The sequence below is a fragment of the Chenopodium album genome, chromosome 3 (genome assembly GCF_948465745.1).
Source record: "Chenopodium album chromosome 3, dcCheAlbu1.1, whole genome shotgun sequence".
NCBI lineage: Eukaryota > Viridiplantae > Streptophyta > Magnoliopsida > Caryophyllales > Amaranthaceae > Chenopodium > Chenopodium album.
Genome location: NC_137836.1, coordinates 73,583,911 through 73,603,207, shown reverse-complemented (window position 1 = coordinate 73,603,207; position 19,297 = coordinate 73,583,911). Strand labels below are relative to the sequence as shown.

General features: G+C 30.8%; 1 protein-coding gene across 1 annotated transcript; it reads left to right on the top strand.

Annotated features, from left to right (window-relative positions):
• The first annotated feature begins 2,625 nt into the window (after positions 1-2,625).
• LOC145625352 (F-box/LRR-repeat protein At2g42730-like) lies at positions 2,626-14,979 on the top strand. Its single transcript, XM_081678412.1, has 5 exons — positions 2,626-2,858; positions 2,967-3,480; positions 3,576-3,722; positions 3,803-4,002; positions 14,907-14,979. Exons 1-5 carry the CDS (start codon positions 2,626-2,628, stop codon positions 14,977-14,979), a joined length of 1,167 nt encoding a protein of 388 aa, XP_081534538.1.
• Positions 14,980-19,297: the final 4,318 nt, after the last annotated feature.

The following is a 19,297-nucleotide window of genomic DNA, read 5'->3' as shown; positions in this document are numbered from 1 at the left end:
TTCACCGGTGCAACCAAACAAGAAATACAATGGTGTGTGGCATTATCAAGAACGTCGTAGTAAACATTTTAACAAGCAATTAGACATAATGTATATAATAAATCAAAGCTCAATCGAAACAATTGGTTATCAGTGTCATCATATATTTAATTAAGCTACTAATTGGTTTTTGGTGCAGTGGTGATTGAGGCTGCACTTGATAGGGAGGACCGTGTGTTCGATCCCCCACAACAACAATTAGGAGGGGGCTGAAATCTAATAACTGAGCCCTGAATTCGGATCAGCCCAAAAGATGAACTAGGTGGAACACTAAAAAAAAATTATAAGTAAGCAAAATTAGGGGTGAGCATGAATTTTACTTTTATTAAAATTTTACCTAAAAAAAAAATCGTTGGATATAAAATTGTGATATTTGTTGAACTTAGGCCCCGTTCTCTTCATCTTAATTTTGCTGAACTGAAATTATTTTTACTTAACTGAAATTATTTTAGTTGAACTTAAATTATTTTTATTGAACTTAAATTAATTTTACTGAACTGAAATTATTTTTGTTGAACTAAAATTATTTTTACTGATTTTCTATTATAATTCTTCTTTAAGAAAACTGAATTTTACTGAACTGGAATTATTTTTACTGAACTGAAATTAATTTTACTGAACTTGTCTTATTTTTACTTAACTGAAATTATTTTTACTTAATATTATTTTTTTAAGGTGAAGAGAACAGGGCCTTATTTTACTTTTAGTAAACCGAATTATTTAACTGGACTTAAAATTATTTTTGGCAATCATCACGTGCATATACTAGTTAACTAGTATAAAATATTACAAGTTAGGGCTTAGGGGTGTGTAAAAAAGGACCGAAACTGAAAGCCAGATCGTTGGATTCCAGGTCAGTCTTCGGTCCTCACATTTTGTTGATTCCGGGTTTCCGGTCTGGGTAAAAACCGGATTGGACCGGAAAATGTATTTTTTTTTATTATTTGGGTAAAAATTTTAATTTTATGTTTAAATTTCTAAAAAATTTAGGTATAACTTGTAATTTATAAATTCTATTTGCAAAATAGGAAAGCACGCAAAAAAAAATTATATAAGACGTTAATAAATGATGTATATATACATAAAGATATTAAAATGCAAGAAAATAAAAGAAAAGAGTATAACTGGTCCAAAACCTGACCGTAATAAACAGGTCTAGATCGGAACCCGGACCGGTTGATTATGGTCTGGTTCCCAACCCTTAAAAAATGGCGATTCCGAGTTCCGGTCCGATTTTGGACGGTGCACAATACAAGTAGTATTTGATTAAAGAGGAGAATGAGGCTTTTTTTGAGTAAAAGGTTGCACGAGCATATCATTAAGTTAAATCAATTTACGCCACAACAATGTTTTTTTTTTTTTTTTTTTTAATATAATACATATAAATAAAGTAGACATTTTTCGGGAGCATTTGGCGCGCCACATAAGAAAAGGTATTATTTTGTCAATGCAAAATTAGATTAATAATTTATTTTAGAATTAAAAAATTTACTCGTCACCTAAGCAAAAGTGACGAATAAGATTTAAGAATTTTGATACATAGGTAAAAACAACGAATTGAGAATAATTAAAATTTAAATTAATTTTTAAAACCAATAATTATCTTCTCTAAAAAAACAAATAAAAAAAGAGTAATAATTATCTTTTTTACATTTATGGATGCAAATTTTAAATCGCAAATATCTTTAATCTCTCCCTAGAAAATATTGTAAAAGTTTGATTTTAATAATATACTCATCGAGACGAATAAAACTAAATCTCATATGACTAATTTTCCATAATATTTTATAGTTAAACGATTATAAATGAGACTAACATTTTAAACGGAACGAGTATATTAAATAAACGCATAGGCAAAAGACTTATTTTGAGCAATAAAAAAACGAGATTTGTTATTTCTTTTTTGAATTAAAAATTTAAATTGTCATATAAGCAATATTAGTGAATAAGGTTTGAGATTTTAAATTCAATCGTCATATAAAATAAATTAATAAAACAACAAAAGATAACCTTAGTGTTAAAATTAAAAAATTATCTTATGATATTAGGAATTTTATCCATATATTTAATGAATGATCTTCATAAATATACACAATTTTAAATTAAATAAAATAATTCCTAATATGAATGATCTTATATTAGGAATTTTATCCATATATTTATTTTAGTAAAAAATAGCACGAGCATATGTTTTTTGAAGAACGGGTCCTAATTGGGCCATGTAAGGCTAAATTGGCTAATCTCTCGCTAAAGCAATTGGGTATCCAAGAAAAAAAAAAAAAAAAAGTGATCATTATATGAATCCGACCTAACAGACCTCTTCATCATTCAATTCAATTAATCGCCTACTCGTCGATCAAAAACATCTATACTTCTCAAATTCTTCCTCTGCAAATTACCTATTTCAATTTCATAACAAAAAAGCAAAAAATAATGTATGTAAGCGTCAATTATTCCTTATACATGAAAATCAGTTTTTTTGTTTTTGTTTTTGTTTAAGATTATAATCATGCTAACTGAGTATATATAATTTTCTATTTGAATTGCAGGCATAATAATAATTTAGACCTTGAACATGTGCAAACAATGGCCGAAATCGATAGGATAAGCAATTTACCAGATGACTTAATAAGCGAAATAGTTTCTCGCCTTTCCGTAAAAGAGGCGGCTACTACCTGTGTATCATCAAATAGATGGCGGGATGTCTTTGCTTTGATTACCCGGCTCGAGATTGATGATTTGCGTCGGGATACACTTGGTAAGCATAATAGATTTATTGACAACGCGTTGCGTTCTTGCAGATCTGAAAGAATAACTATGTTTAGTCTCAAAAGTTATGAACCTGTACAATCTATGCGTTTTAATTTTTGGATATCCTTCCCTTTAAGCCGCGGAGTCAAGTAACTTGGAGTTGATGCTCGTTTTAGGTATGGCGGTAATAAGCTACCATTAGCCCTTTTCAAGTGTCAAACATTGGAGGTGTTAAAACTACATGCGAGTCTACATCTTCAACTTCCATCGTCTTTTAATTTGCCAAACTTGAAAGTGTTGTGCCTGCGTTCAATTCATTTCTATGACGAAGATATTATAACTAGGCTAGTTTCGAGTTGTCCATTACTCGAATGCCTAGCTTTGACAGGAAACAGGATAAGGGATGATGTCACTGATGTTATTTCTACACCTTTTCTTAGTAGTTTAGTTATAAGATTTTTAACTTTAAGTAATGATGATAGTGAGAAAGGTAAGTTAATTCTTGATGCTCCTAATTTGAAGTATCTAGAATATTCTATCGGATTGGAATTGCAATACTCGATTGGGGATCTGAATTCAGTCGTCGAAGCTGATTTAGATATGCCCTTGCCCTTGACGACATCAGGAGTAAGGCTGTTGAGATCATTGTCCAATGTTGAATACTTATATCTTGGCCCAAGGTGTTTCCAGGTTTGTTTGTTGAATAATTTAATTCCTGTGTTACAATTATATTAGCTACAAAATTAATTCATGAAACTAACTATTATACTACTCTCTGGTGCTAGAGTCTCAAAAAATGCGGATTAAAGTGTAATAAGCTGCCCGTGTTTTGTAATTTATATCATTTAAAACTTGATGGATATCAATTTCGTCATGAAGTAATGCTGCAGATGCTTCATGCTTCACCTGTTCTAGAGAGGATTTCATTTCAGGTTAGCGCGTTTTTTTTAATACATGTTCATCCACTCTTAAATCGATTATCTATAATGATATGAGCATATGACATTTTCAGGAATTTAACGATTATTGGAATGACGAAGTTTTACAAGAAGTTGATGATTGGAATAAAAGTGAAACGGTCCCATCTTGTTTGGAGTCGCACCTCAAAAGAATTGAGATAATGCATCATCCGAGGGCTAAATGGGTGCAAGCATTTGTTACATATTTTCTGAGATACGCATTAGTTTTGGAGGAATTGGTTGTTATAATGAGGTATTCGAACTTGTTGACACAAGCCCAAAGGATATTATTTGAAAGGGAATTACAAGATCTACCAAAAAGCTCAACAAATTGTTCAATCAAACTGTTGACACCAGAATTTTCTTATTATTAGGTGTCAAATATATGTAAATAAGGAGATAATATGTATAAAGTATAGATTAAGCTGACAAGGCCTCGTACTATAAACATATTAAAACTCTAACCCTTTGGAGAGAGGAATCAAGAGATCTACGGGAGTTGTAACTCACAAATTATCAATAAAATTATTGTTCTCGTATATTTTTCTACCTCCTTAATCATATATTGCAGGTTTGAATTTTTATGCTTTACAAATTGGCACGCTCGGTGGGACAATTTTCGCTCTTCATCTCCAATCTCTAAGTTTTAAAACTCGTAGATTTAATGGGGGCATACCAAATTTGCTTTCAAATTCTAAGAGAAAATTTGAGACCAAGTTGCATCCGATATCAAATCTCCACAACAGGTCTCGAGGGGGCATTTGTTGACACCGAAATTTTGATAATTATTAGGTGTCAGATATATGTAAATACCACGATAATTTCCAATAAATAAATTTTAAAATTAACACTATATTGTAATTCCAATAACTATTTTAAAAATAACACTATATTAAAAAAATAATAATAAATTACTTTTGTATGTTATATTCATATCAATTGAGTGGAACAATAAAATTTGGCAAGAAAAAACCACACTAATAATAATCAACATGTGCCGGTGTTGGCAAGTTTTATTGAAGTATCCATAGTTAATTATAGTATAATATTAATTGATTAATATTTTAGTCATAAATAATTCAAGGAAATAGCAATAGTTTCATTAGTTGATTTGATATGGGCATTTCATTGTTGAAACTTGTAGCTTAGCTTCTATTAAGAAAATATATAATCTTATTGTAATAAATGTACCACATATATAATATGTGACTCCATATGTCACAAATATGATAAAAATATTTTTTTTTTTTTGAATTTTTTGCTTAATTTAAGTCCATAGTTGTCAAATTTTTTTTTTTTTTGGAAAGACGCATCAAATCTTCTATTATACTTTTTTTTTTTTTTTGACGGAGAAAATCTTCTATTATACTTTATATATGTAAAGGAGTTGATTCTTAAATAATTTTTTTTTTTTTAAAAAAAAAAAAAAAAACTAAAAAAACTAAAGATACACCAGGAGATGACACGTGTCATTGCTGGTGTGTCTTTTAGTATATAGTTATTGAAGGAGATAATATAAAAAAAAAATATGATATTTATCTTTAGGATCTCGTAGAATATATGATAAATTTATGTTACACCATTACAAGTGAATTATTTTTACTACACAAAGTCTTATATGTGGCTGGCCACACAAAGGCTACTTCAATTTACTAGTGTAATGGGAGTTACTTGGTTAATGTTAAAGGAGTTACTTTGTCATTGTTATAGAGTGACTCAGTTAGTGTTATAGGGGTTAGTTACTCGGTCGGTGTTATAGAGGTTACTCGGTCGGTGTTACAGGGGTTAATTAGTCAATGTTATAGGGGTTACTTTAAGTGGCCACACAGTGTGACCGGCCGCACACAAGACGAGCTATTTTTACTATTAAAGCCGTACATTGCATGGGACTTATTACCTAGTATATATATATCCTAGATTAAAAACATTTTTATTTAATTCTTTTTTTTTAAAAAAAAAAGAGAGAGAGGGGCCGTTATTTAGGAAAGTTATGACAAAATAAATTATTACTTTTTTTTCTCCAAAACTTACTCTTGTTTATTATAGCCATTATAAAAACAAATCTACACTATTGATAATCACCTATACATGTTAGGACCAATAATTTAAGTTGACCATAAAAATATCCTAAATAATAAATTTCATTTATTAGATTTTCAAGTTTCATTACTCCATATTTCTCTACAAATAAACTGATACAAAAGGTCGCTTATTTTTCCAAGGCAAATCTAATATGCCAAACATATTATATCAATCTTCTACCTGCATATTATTTTGTTGCCAATGATATCAATCACTTAATATTCCAATGAAATTGCTTGATTACTAATACAGTATAGCAATTTTTTTTTTTTTTTTTTTTTTTACAAGAGTATATACCATATTAAATATTAATTCAATCCATCCGAAATTTTTTAGTTACCATCTTTTATCTATTAAATGTTTATTTTGGTCCTGTAATGCAATACTCCTCTGTTTTATTGTGTTAGTCTCATTTTCGTATATCGATGCAAATCTTTAATCGCAAATATCTTTAATCTCACACTTACAAAAATTAGATAATCATAAATTACTCATCATGACCAATAAAACTTAATATCATATGATTATGTTTTTTTTTTTATTACATATAGAGAGAAATTTAGAAGATTCCCTCTAATTTTCTGTTCAAAAACTATTTAAAGTATTTTTTTTAACCATTTTTTTCAAAAACTATTTTAAGGGTTTGTCCTGAATTACTATAGTGAGCTAAACTGAACTGGTTAATTGATTGGAGTTGAATTGAACTAAACTAAACTGAATAAAGCTGAAATGAATTGTTTATGAGAGAAGGAACTGAACTGAACTGAACTGATTGGAGCTGAACGGAACTGAACTGAATTGAACTAAAATTAATCTGAAAAGAACATGCCCTAAGTATTTATTAACCAGAAAAAGAAAATGAAAATGTTGACTTAACTAAAACCTAAAATTTATATTACCAATGTTAGTCTTCTTTAATTTTTAAAAATAAACAATAAAACTATTTCAATTACAAATCTAATTTAAGTAGGACCTATTCACATTTAATGAACTTTGGAGCTGAAATGAACTGAACTAGATAGAGCATACATACATAAATTTCGCTTTTAAGTATCCCCAATTTAATTATGGGCATATCCAAAAAATTTTTTTTTTTTGTTAATTAGAACGATTGACAAAGATAAGATCCACTTGACCAAGACATAGATCACAGTGTATAAAATGTTTCTTATTTTGGGTATACCTAAGTTATATTTGAGCGTACCTAAAAAGAAGTGGTTCAATTCTTTTTTTTTTTTTTTTTTAGTTTTTTAAATACAAAAGTTTAAGGTTATTTCAGATAATCACATCCGTTTTTAATACTCTTAACTAGATTTATTTCCACTCTATCTAACCAAGGTCTTATTATTAGTTTATCACGACGTACTCTTGTTGAAATTGAAAGACCAATTTTAGATGCTAAAAAATAGTTATTCAGCCAAAACATTACCTATTACATAACGATCCTTGTTTAGATTAAGAAACTCCCTTATCCTAAATTTAATCTAGTTAGGGATCAAGAAAACATATACTTAAATGTATGTTGTACATAACAAACAACACAAATAGCGCGGTCCCACACAGCTACTAGTTAGTCCCAAATACAACGCTACATATATGTTTGCTTTAAATTGAAGGACAATAATCGAAATTCATGTATACACACAAGCAATTTAGTATATTAAGGCCTATTGTTTGCAACGGATTAACCTTGCGTAGAGCAAATCTCACAATCCTATACAAAAAATTCGCTTTTAGGTATAGATCCCCAATTTAATTTTTGGTGTACCAAAATTGGAATATTATTAATTAGTCAATAAGGATGTTTGACAAAGATAAGACATGGATAAAACCTGTACTTGAATGTACGTAGTATGTAACAATAAGACATAGTTTAAACATATACTTGAATGTACACAGTACGTAGCAATAATTTTGGGCGTACTCAAAAGTTGATTTTTATTTGTTAATCAGAAAATTGACTATAATATATAAGACTTGATTAAAACATAGATCACGGTATATAAATTGTTCCCAATTTGGGTATACCTAATTTATATGTGGACATACCTAAAACAAAGTGATTCAATAATTTTTTCAAGATACAGAAGTATAAGGTTATTTCGGATAATCACATCCATTTTTAGCACTCTTGACTAGATTTGTTGAAACTCTATCAAATTTTAAATTAATTTAGGGATATGTGAAAATATATACTTGAAAGTTTGTCGTACGTAACAAAGAACAAAATTAGGCAGCCCCAAACGACTACTAGTTAGTTCCAAAATATATAAATCGCTAAAGATTAGTTTGCTTTTAATCGAAGATAATTATTATTATAATTCATACCCGTAAGTATCCTAACGATTTTAATTATTAGTCCAATTGTTCACAACGGATTACTCTTGCATAAAAAAACTAATGACTCCTACAACATAAATAAATTTTCTTTTAGATATCCCCAATTTGAATTTTAGGCATACCAAAATTCGAATTTTATAATTAATCAATCGGGACGATTGACAAAGATAAAAATTGATTAACGATATATAAAATGTCCCCATTTTATATACCGTATAGATTACGATATATAAAATGTTCCTGTTTTGGGTTTACCTAAATTATATTTGGACGTACCTAAAACGAAGTGGTTCAACCCTTTTTTTAAATACAAGTTATAGAAATTTATGGTTATTTCGTATAATCATATCCATTTTTAGTACTCTTGACTAAATTTGTTGTCACTCTATCTAACCAAGATCTTATTCGCATAATCATGTTTCTTAGGGCCTGTTCAGTTTAGCATAATAATGGTTTAGTTCAGTTCAGCTCCAATCAGTTCAGTTCAGTTCAGCTCAGCTCCAATCAATTCAGTTCAGCTCTTAGTTTCCTTCTCTCATAAAATATTCATTTTAGCTCTATTCAATTTAGTTCAGTTCAGTTCGGTTCAGCTCCAATCAGTTCAGTTCAGTTCAGCTCAGCTCTTAATTTCCTTCTCTCATAAAATATAAATTTCAACTCTATTTAGTTCAGCTCAATTCAGTTCGGTTCAGTTCAGTTCTGCTCCAATCAGTTCAGTTCAGTTCAGCTCTAATTAGTTCACTTCAGCTTTAATTAGTTCACTTCAGTTTAATTCAACTCAGTTCAATTAATGTGAACAATCCCTTAATATTAAAGTAGAATCCCAAATTTAAATCCTGGAAATAGTTGCTTGCACAAAACATGCATTACCTTAAACACAACCCTGGCCTTGTATAGATTGAGATTTTAAATTTGAATATTAAATTAAAATCATTATTTAATAAATGTGGCTAAAGGTAAAAGGAATGATGTTAGATTAATTAAATTATTTCGGATAATCAAAATAATGTTTTAAAATAATCTTATAAATTAACAAATTTTTATATATATATTTTTTGTTTCACCCGGTTCATCCTTTGGGCTAATTCGGATTCGGAGATCAATTCTAAGTGGTTAGATCACACTGTGAGGCCGGGGTTATTTTTCTCAATAAAAATATATTTTTACTTGCCTAAACAAGTATGACATTATTGACATAATTACTACATCTGTAACATATTAGTTACAACGTTATGTCTCAAAAATAATACTCAAAGTTGCAACTAATATGTAATGGAGGTAGTACAAATATATTTCAATTTTTATGTTAAATACACCAACTTGCATTGGTTAAAAAATAAAAATAAAACAACAATTTTCATAATTATATGATCAATCCATTTTGCATGCACCCGGTGTACAGTATTTTTACTGTACATTGGACTGTTTGCACGTGCCATTCATTTACTAGGTTTTTTTTTAAAAAAAAAAAAACAAAATCGCGAAATTTAATACCTCAAAATAAAAAAACGCAGAACAACAATGGAGGAGAGAGAAAGTGAGAAAATGCAGCTCTTGATCATCAACTGAGGAGAGAGAAAGTGAGAAAACGCAAAAATTGTAGAAATCGATCATCAATTGAGAAGAAAAAAGGTGAAAAAAAGCACAAATTAAAAATTTCGATCATCAATTAAGGCAGAGAAAGTGAGAAAACTTACAAATTGCGGAATTTGATCATCAGTTGAGAAGGGAGAAAGTGAGAAAACGCACAAATTGGAGAATTCGATCATCAATGGAAAATTCGACTTTCGATACCACAAATTGAAGGAATCTCATCCAAGAATTGCTACAAAAACAGAGGCAAATTGAAACTGAATTTGAAATCGATTTAAATCGATTGATTATAGAAGAAGAAGAAACTAAGAGTTTTGGAGATGAATTCGTACCAATATTCAACAATCCAAACAATGGAGACAATGCAGAAGAAGTAATTAACAATGCAGAAGAAGCAATTGAGAATGCAGAAGAAGCAATTGAGAATGCAGAAAACCAAGTGGTTCCTGGCAAATCAATTGATTCAAATTCAGAACAAACAACCAAATTAAATGCAACTGAAGGTAATTTCTATAAACATTTCAGATTGTATGCAAAAAGTAACCCTTTGTGTAATACCCTAGAAATTCATTTCCTTTAAATACACCCTTTACTCTTTTTAAAATACGTTTTAGGAATATCTAAGACATTACCGCCACCGTGAAAACAGCTAAGGCAACTATCAAAGATACACAGCGGAAGACTTGAAAACCAAAACTATTTAAATAACACAATTTAAAACCAAACCAACGAAAGTAAAGTTGAAAATCAACAAAACCAAAGTCAAATAAAATCCACTACAACTTGGAACCATTTAAGGCCCTTATTCAAAACCGATACAACCAAACTTTTGGGTTAGTCCATAAGGTAATATAATAAAATATTCAATGCATAAAACACATCATATCCTAATAGAAGCTAGCATGATTCTCTCTTCACTCATGCCCCGTCAAGAACATGCTTCAATACCTGAAAAGTGTATCTCTACTTGCCCCCACTACTCTCCATTAAAATGGATCATCGTAGGGCCAAGATAAAGACATGGCCAGACACAAACAACACACACACAATCAGCAAAGCTGAGTACATAAGTGTAATTAAACACACTAACATGCATTCACCTATCATCACACACACTTACCTCATTGCACCTGTTTACAAGCACACACAACAATCAACAAGACACTTTAACTAGACACTAAACAATTCATTTAGCGTTGATTACGCATCGAACGGGTTTTCAACTATACTTATCCCAATAAATTGGGGTTAACTGACACGGGAGCTAACCGTGCCAGCAACAAACCTGTGCCACACATAGGTGGCGGAATTCCAGCGCATAATAATAAAAAGGAATATACAGCGTCCTGTACTCCGTTAGAAGTTATGATCAAATATAAAGTCACATAACTCCCCCCATATGTTCATACTCAAGGTATATACGTTCTAAGAGTTTTGGTGCGTAATCTCTTTCACTTTACGTTATTTACATATTATTAGACTTGGTGATGACTCTCAAAGCATAATAAGTCAATCAACAATAATTATTCAATCAAACAAATATACCAATTTAATTCTTGAATAATTAGTGACCACATAATATTTAATGTTTAACCCTTTTTAATTCTACCTCAGTGTCGAGGACACCTTAAACGCATAAAGCGCCAACAATCCTATACCTCGGTGTTAAAACACCTTAAGTGCACAAAGGCACCAACATATAATTTATTCCTTGTGTACATAGACACTTATATAGCTCCTTTCTCATGCTTAAAGCATCAATAAATATTATATGAACCATAATAAAATTTCTTTTCAATATTCCAAACATAATTAAACAATTAGTTTAATTAAACATGTTCTCTATCATGCCATAAATAAATATGTAGTCCATATAATCATGCCAAAATATAATTTTCCAATCCATAGACCATCACAAATAATTCATGCTTCACAATTCAATCACCAACACCAATAATTCACGATTCAATACATAAACCTTAGCATGATACTACTTGTAATTGATTGAAATTAAACCTAGCATGATTCTACATCATCAAAATATGCTAAGTACGCGAACATACCTTGAATACGATCTTAAAATCGTCACGACTAGTAAAAATTGCTCACTTCGAAGTCTCCTACACATTAAAATTATAATAGAGCATTAAAACCCACTCTAAACAAATTTCCAGCAATATATACTATCCTAAAACCCCTCTTAAAATGATTTGAATAAGCTGAAATTATATTTAAAACACTCTAATTAAGTCCAACTTAATGGGTAATTTAAATTTCCTTCAAAAACATAATATTAAGTGCTCTACATAAAATTCCAGCACTTTATTTCTAATTAAAACTTGCTGTAATTTAGTCTTAAAACACTTAAAATGAAGATCTAAACATTAATTCCTCATATGCTTTCATAATTTTCATAAATCAAGGACCTAGGGTTTCAAAAATTGGGGCTTTTTAATTAAAAACCAAATCTGAAAATTAATTCATACAATTACAATTATCAAACATCAAAATTAAACCCCCAAACTCATAATTTATATTTAGATCCAAGAATAGATTCAATTAAAACAAGAAAGCTTCAATTTTTTTTTATTTTTTTTTATATAAGGTTCGAAAAAAAAAGAGAAAAGGGGAAAAAGGGCGGCAGCCACCACCGGCTGCCGGCTGCTGGCGGCGGCCACCAGCCTGCCGGTGGCTGGCAGCGGTGGTGAGGGGGGGGGGGCAACCGAAAGTTTAAGGGGAAGGGGGAAAAAGAAAAAGGAAAAAAATTAAGGAAGAGAGAGAGAGAGAAGTTTACCTTGGGTTTTCTCCACTCTGGGCAAAGTTTGATTTGCCTCATAAGTGGGATATTTATACCCCTTCTCTACTAACCCTCTTCTAGGTTTTTCCTAATTCCTTCCCTAATAAAACTTGTTAAAAAATTAAACTTTCCAAAAATAAGACCCCAACTTTTAAATAAAATAATTAAATAAACTTTCCTTTAATAATAATATTAATTAAAATACTTTAATTAAAATAATTACAACTATTTAAAAACTTTATAAAATACATACTTTAAATAAAATGCGTATAAAAATACGGGGTATTACACTTTGTATGCCTTAAAGTTACCCTTTTCATGCATAAAAGTGACCCTATTTATGCACAAATGTTACCCTGATATTGTATGCAGAAAAGTAACCCTTTGTATGCCTTAAAGTTACCCTTTAATTTTCATGCATAAAAGTGAACCTATCTATGCACAAATGTTACCCTAAGATTGTATGAAGAAAATTCAGATTGCATGCAAAAAGTAACCCTTTGTATGCCTTAATGTTACCCTTTTCATGCATAAAAGTGACCCTATTTTCGAACAAATGTTACCATTTTGTTTCCTCTAAATTGAATGATATGCTGCCTCTGGTTATAATCTGATATATCTGTATTAAATCACATATACGAATCCAATTCATGCTTCTGGTTTAGATCTTAGAGGTTCATTTTTTGGTGTGGTAAGAGAAACTTTTGAAGAAATTTTGGAATTGTATGAAAAACATGCTGCTATACTGGGGTTTTCAATATGAAAACATACAACTAGATACCAGACACACACAAAAATAGTAACTGAGAAAAATTATGTGTGTTCTGCTGAAGGAAAGAGAAATTCAGGTTACAAAAAAACAAAGTTAGTTGAAATAATTAATGAAGAGGATGTGAATCTAAAAACAAGAAAGTCAAGACAAGTAGCCATTACAAGATCGAATTGCAAGGCATGCATAAGAGCAAAAGTGAATAAAGAAGGAAAGTTTGAGGTAGTGGCTCATGTTATTCAGCATAACCATGAGCTAACAAGGTCACAGTGGCATTATTTGCATCGTTTTGAAAGAAAAATGACAGAAGAAAAAGTTGAAGCAATAAAAACAATGAAATCTTCAGGTCTAACTACAATGGACACTTACAATTACATGGCTACAGAGGCTGGAGGAGAATAGAATGTAGGTCATAGTGTTGTAGATCACCTGAATTTTTGCTCAAGGTTAAGAATGGAACAAATTGAGGCTGGAGATGATCAAACTTTAGTGAACATTTTAATTCAGGAACAATCAAAGGATCCAAACTTCTTTTTTAGAGTGAAGTTTGACAAGGAAGGAAGAATTTCCAATATGTTTTGGAGAGATTCAATGATGCTAGAAGACTATAGGATATGTGGAGATGTGCTTGTCTTTGATACAACATACAGAACCAACAGATATAATCTTATATGTGCTCCATTTGTTGGAATAAATAATCACTGGAATAATTGTATATTTGCATGTGCTTTTATTGGGGATGAAAAAACAGATTCATTTGTGTGGCTACTAGAAACATTCTTGAAAGCTATGGAGAATAGAACACCAACTTCAATATTCACTGATCAGGACCAAGCAATGGCAAATGCAATTGAGCAGGTAAAACATTTATATTTACATTTTTACAGATTTTAAACTCTAACAATAATGTTTTCCTTTTTCCCATAAAGTTACCCTTTTAACTGCATAAAGTTACCCTTTTAACAACATAAAGTGACCCTTTTAACAGCATAAAGTGACCCCTTTATTTTCAATGTAGGTGCTTCTTAATACAAGGCATAGACTCTGTATCTGGCATTTGGAACAAAATGCCATAACCAGATTTGGAGCTCGATCTTAAAAAAGACAAAGAATTCAAGTATGCATTCAACCAGTGCTTAAAGATGTGTGTGACAGAACAAGAATTTGAAGCAAAATGGCAAGCAATGATGCAGAAATATGAGTTGACAGCACACTCTTGGTACCAAAGAGTGTACGAGTTGAAAGAGAAATGGTGTCCTACCCTTAGTAGAGATTTCTTTTCAGCAGGAATCTTATCGTCACAAAGGAGTGAAAGCACTAATCATGCAATAGGATTCAGAGCAAGTAAAGAAACTACCTTGACAAAATTTAATACCATATTTAAGAAAACAATCAATCGTTGGAGAAGCATAGAGAAATATGATGAGTTTACTTGTAGCAAGTCAATAGCATTCACTTCATTGCCACTGTCTGGAATGATAAAACATGCTGCACAGGTAAAAAGTTAACTGATAAGTACATAAATTACACATAAATTATAGCAGTATAAATGTAGCTAAATGATTTTGGTGAACAGGTTTTCACTTTGTCACTCTTTAGAGATTTTGAAGAGGATTTTGGATATTCTATGGCAACAACTGTTCAAATGATAGGAAGAAATGAAGAATGTCTACTTTATCAAGTATCCCCGGAAGACAAGTCATGGTCTGCACATCAAGTAAACCATATACATGAGAGCCATAATGTATGGTGTATTTGCAAAAATTTTGAAGCATCTGGATGGTTATGTTATCATTGCATCAGAATTCTACACTTGCATTCAGTAACAAGAATACCAGACAAGTATGTTTAAAAAAGATGGACTAAGTTTGCAAAAACAGAGGCATGGGATAGGTTGAAGAATCAGGATCCTACACATCAATTTATTTCATGGAGACAAACAATGATAAGGAAATACTACAATCTAATCTTAAAGAGTCAAGAAAATGAAGAAACAAGAGAATTTATGGAAGAAAGTTTCAGAAACAGTATTAAAATGGTAGAAGACTTACTTGCTAGTGTTGCCCAGAGAGAAAGTGCAGAAGCTGCTTCTAATATTCCTGATGTGGCAGACAGCAATCACAGCAATGATGATGTTTCTTCGGCATCGAGTACAAGCACAAGTGTACCAACAATACTTGATCCACAAAGGGCTGTAACAAAAGGAAGAAGCAAGAGAGCAAAAGGAGGTCTTGAAAAAAGAAAGAGAAAAAGAAAACCAGCATTGCCACCTCCACATTCAGAATTTGGATCTAAAACACCTAATGTGAGACTCTTTTAGGAACTTTTTTAGATCATTTTTTTTTTCAAAATTAATGTACTTTATATTCTAAAACTATATATTTTTTTTTTTTACTATGTGACTAGTTTAATAAATATGTGATTGACACTATTATTAGCATATCTTTATTTAGTTAAACGTTTAAATTAAGAGTGACCCTTTTAACAAAAAAAAAAAAAGAACCTTTTTCAAGCAAAAAGTGACCCTTTTAATTTACAGAAAAAAGTGACCCTTTTCACATAATAAACCATTTACATAAAAGTGAACCTTTTCATGAATAGAAGTAAAAAAGTGACCCTTTTCACATAATAAACCATTTACATAAAAGTGAACCTTTTCATGAATAGAAGTGATCCTTTTTCTACATAAAAGTGACCCTTTTCATAGCTAAAGTTATCCTTTCTAACAATAAAATCTACCTTTTTCTTGCTTAAAAGTTACCCTTTCTATAAATAAAAGTTACCCTTTTTCTGCATAAAAGTTACCCCATAAAAAACATAAAAATAAACCTTTTAATTACTTTATGTATGCACATACATCAGTATTCCAAAAAAACAACCAAAGACTTTACACTAAGTTTAATTACATCATTGAACTTAATGTATGTGCACATACATTAAGTTTTTTCATAGTTAAAAAAAAACCCCTGACCTAATCAGCTAATAACTATCAATTATTTCACTATTTAGAAGGAGTATACTTTTTTGCCTGCTTTTTTGCCCTTTTTCCTTTGGTCTTTTCTTCTTCTGCCTCTGCTTTTGCTGCTGCTTCTGCTGCCATTTTTCTTTCTTTTGTTTCTCTCTTCTTCTTCTCAGCAATTGCAGCCTTTAATCTTTCTTCAACTCCATTGACATAAGCAGGATCTTTCTTCTTCTCGTTGAATTTGGGTAATTCTGACAACACATCATTCCTAGATTCATTCAAATCACACAGCACCAGTGTGGTACAGATCTCTCCTTGTAGAAATTTCCTTCCAATAATCTCACAACAAGAAAAAAAAAATTATCAATATGTAATTAATAAAAGCATTAGAAATGAATAAACTACAGAAACTATATAGATAATTATTGTTTTGAGTTTATTTAATTTGAACGATTCGCCAACAAAATGGAGCATGTGATACAGGACAAAGACCCCACAATCCAAATTGTCAACCTTTTTTTTCTCCGTTCCAACTCAACAACTTCAAAACCATAAGAAGGTAGCTGAGAACTCTTTGGATGATTTCTTTTTCCAAGAAAAGCACCCATTTGAACACACTGACATAAAATATAAAAGTTTAGAATACATTAAAATCAAAAGAGTTAAAATGGAAACAATGAATCAACAGAAACATAACAAATAATAAACACAAACATACCATGTTTGAACACAATTCTTTTGTATAAACAAGAGCAGAATCACTCCAGATAACGTTGTCAAGATAATATACCAACTCTTTTGTATGATCAATAACATACAAAATGTAGTGATTCTCAATAAGAACAGGAAAATAGATCTGAAACAACAAAATTAAAAGAGATTTAGAAAGAGTGATCATATCATAAACAGATCTCTTTAAAATTTATGATATTAAGTTTAGCATAAATATACCAGATCAACATCCATTATATCACATTCTGGATTCTCATAGCTAACCCAATCTTCCCATAGATCGTGCAAATCCTTAACAGCACTAGAAATGTTACCTTTGCCAATATTGTCACAAACATGCAAGAATGCAAACTATTAAAGTATAAGATCTCAATAATATATATATATATATATATATATAAAGTAAATATGTTAAAATATATATAAAAAAAGAATGAAATAACTTACACTCTTCCTAACACCAAAGAAGAATTTTCGAGGACCAGTAGCCTCAAAACATGCTTTCTCATTCAAATACAGACAATAGCAATCAATAATGCACCATCGAATCCTGAGTGGTGCAATAAGGGACACCATGTCTTCTCTTGGAATTAAAAAGTTCATTCCAAAAGTAACAAGGCTCTCACTGAAACAATAAAAAAATAAGGTCAACATTAAAAAAAAATATATAAGAAAAAAAACAGATAAAAAAATAACTATCATAAAAAATGACACTTAACTTCCTATTCATTGAAACATCTTCAGCAAACAATAATCGAGAATTTCCATATGTAACTGAGGCGAATTCCTGAAAAACCGAGCATTGCTCTTCAAAAACAGAGTTACAAAAGGCACCTGCACACCTTCTGGTCCACAGTCCAGAGAGCATAGAGAATTATTTGCTCTGATGATACGTCGAGCAGGTTCATTTTGATCAATATGCCCAACGGGAATATTTTCAGTAGGACCAGGAATGATAGCAGAAGGTCCAGAACCATTAAGACCTTCATTAACTATTTTTCCATGACCATTGTCATCATCCTTAGGAATATTTTCATTGAAACCTTGTGCAGGTTCTTTTTCAGGAACAACATCTTTATTACCTTCTGTAGGTTCATAAAAACTGCGAAACAAATCATGTACAGACTTCATTTTATTACACTAATCAATTAAACCATCTAAAATCTTCAGATAATGAGGATCAGAGAGTAGCTGTTCAGTTTGAGAAACTGAAACAGAATCATCAGAAGATAATGAAACACTTCTGCGAGAAGTAATCAGATCATTCAAGGTTTGAAAACCAGTTGACTAAACAAATAATAAAACATCCATATTTCTTTTAAATAAAAGAAATGTTTCATGAACAACCAAAAAACTTATGAACAAAGAAAAATAAATAAATGTTACAAATAAAAATAATAAAATAAGTAAAAATTCAAAATATATGCTTAAAGTGACCCTTTTAAATGCATAAAGTAACCCTTTTAAATGCTTAAAGTTACCCTTTTATATGCATAAAGTAACCTTTTTAACGTAATATTTAGGATAACTTTAATGCATATAAAGGGTAACTTTGGTGCAAATAAAGGGTAACTTTTGTACAAAAAAAGGGTAACTTTTGTGCCATAAAGCAATAATAACTAAACATATAAGAACACTGAACACTTACATCAGTTGAAATTTCTTTAATTTCTTCATCAGTCATAATACCTTCTAGAAGCTCAAATGCAAAAATGTGGCCGGTGGTACCACTTGTAGAAGCACCCTTATCATAACCCAAAGTAGGAGCTGGCTTAAAAACAGTTTCCCTAAAAATAAGCTGTGAGCCTGTGACACAGGATATGTAAAAGTATCCAACGGTCCCTGCCCATAACCACCAGCTTTGATCTCTAACTTAATCCGCTTCTTAATCTTTACATCCGTCCAATGTTAAATCAAAGGAAGAGTACTACTTTCCTTTTCACCTTGAAAATTTAGACGATGAAAATACATAATTTGCAAAGCCAGCAAACAACTACTAATATTTTGAGCAGTTTCATCATCCTTATACTTCTGAACAGCCTTCTTTAACTTTTTCAAAACATATGAACACCAATCAAAAGTTTTAATCTCATCAACTTTTTCAACAGCTTTCAGCAACTTCAATGAAACAGTCCTATTAGTAGTAAGAGCTAAAAAGCTAGACATAGCTTGAAGAACAAAACACCTCTTAAATTCTTCCCCTCCATCAACCAAATCAACCATCCGAGACTCCAATTTTGAAAAATGAAGAGGTTGCTTACCAGAAAGACCAT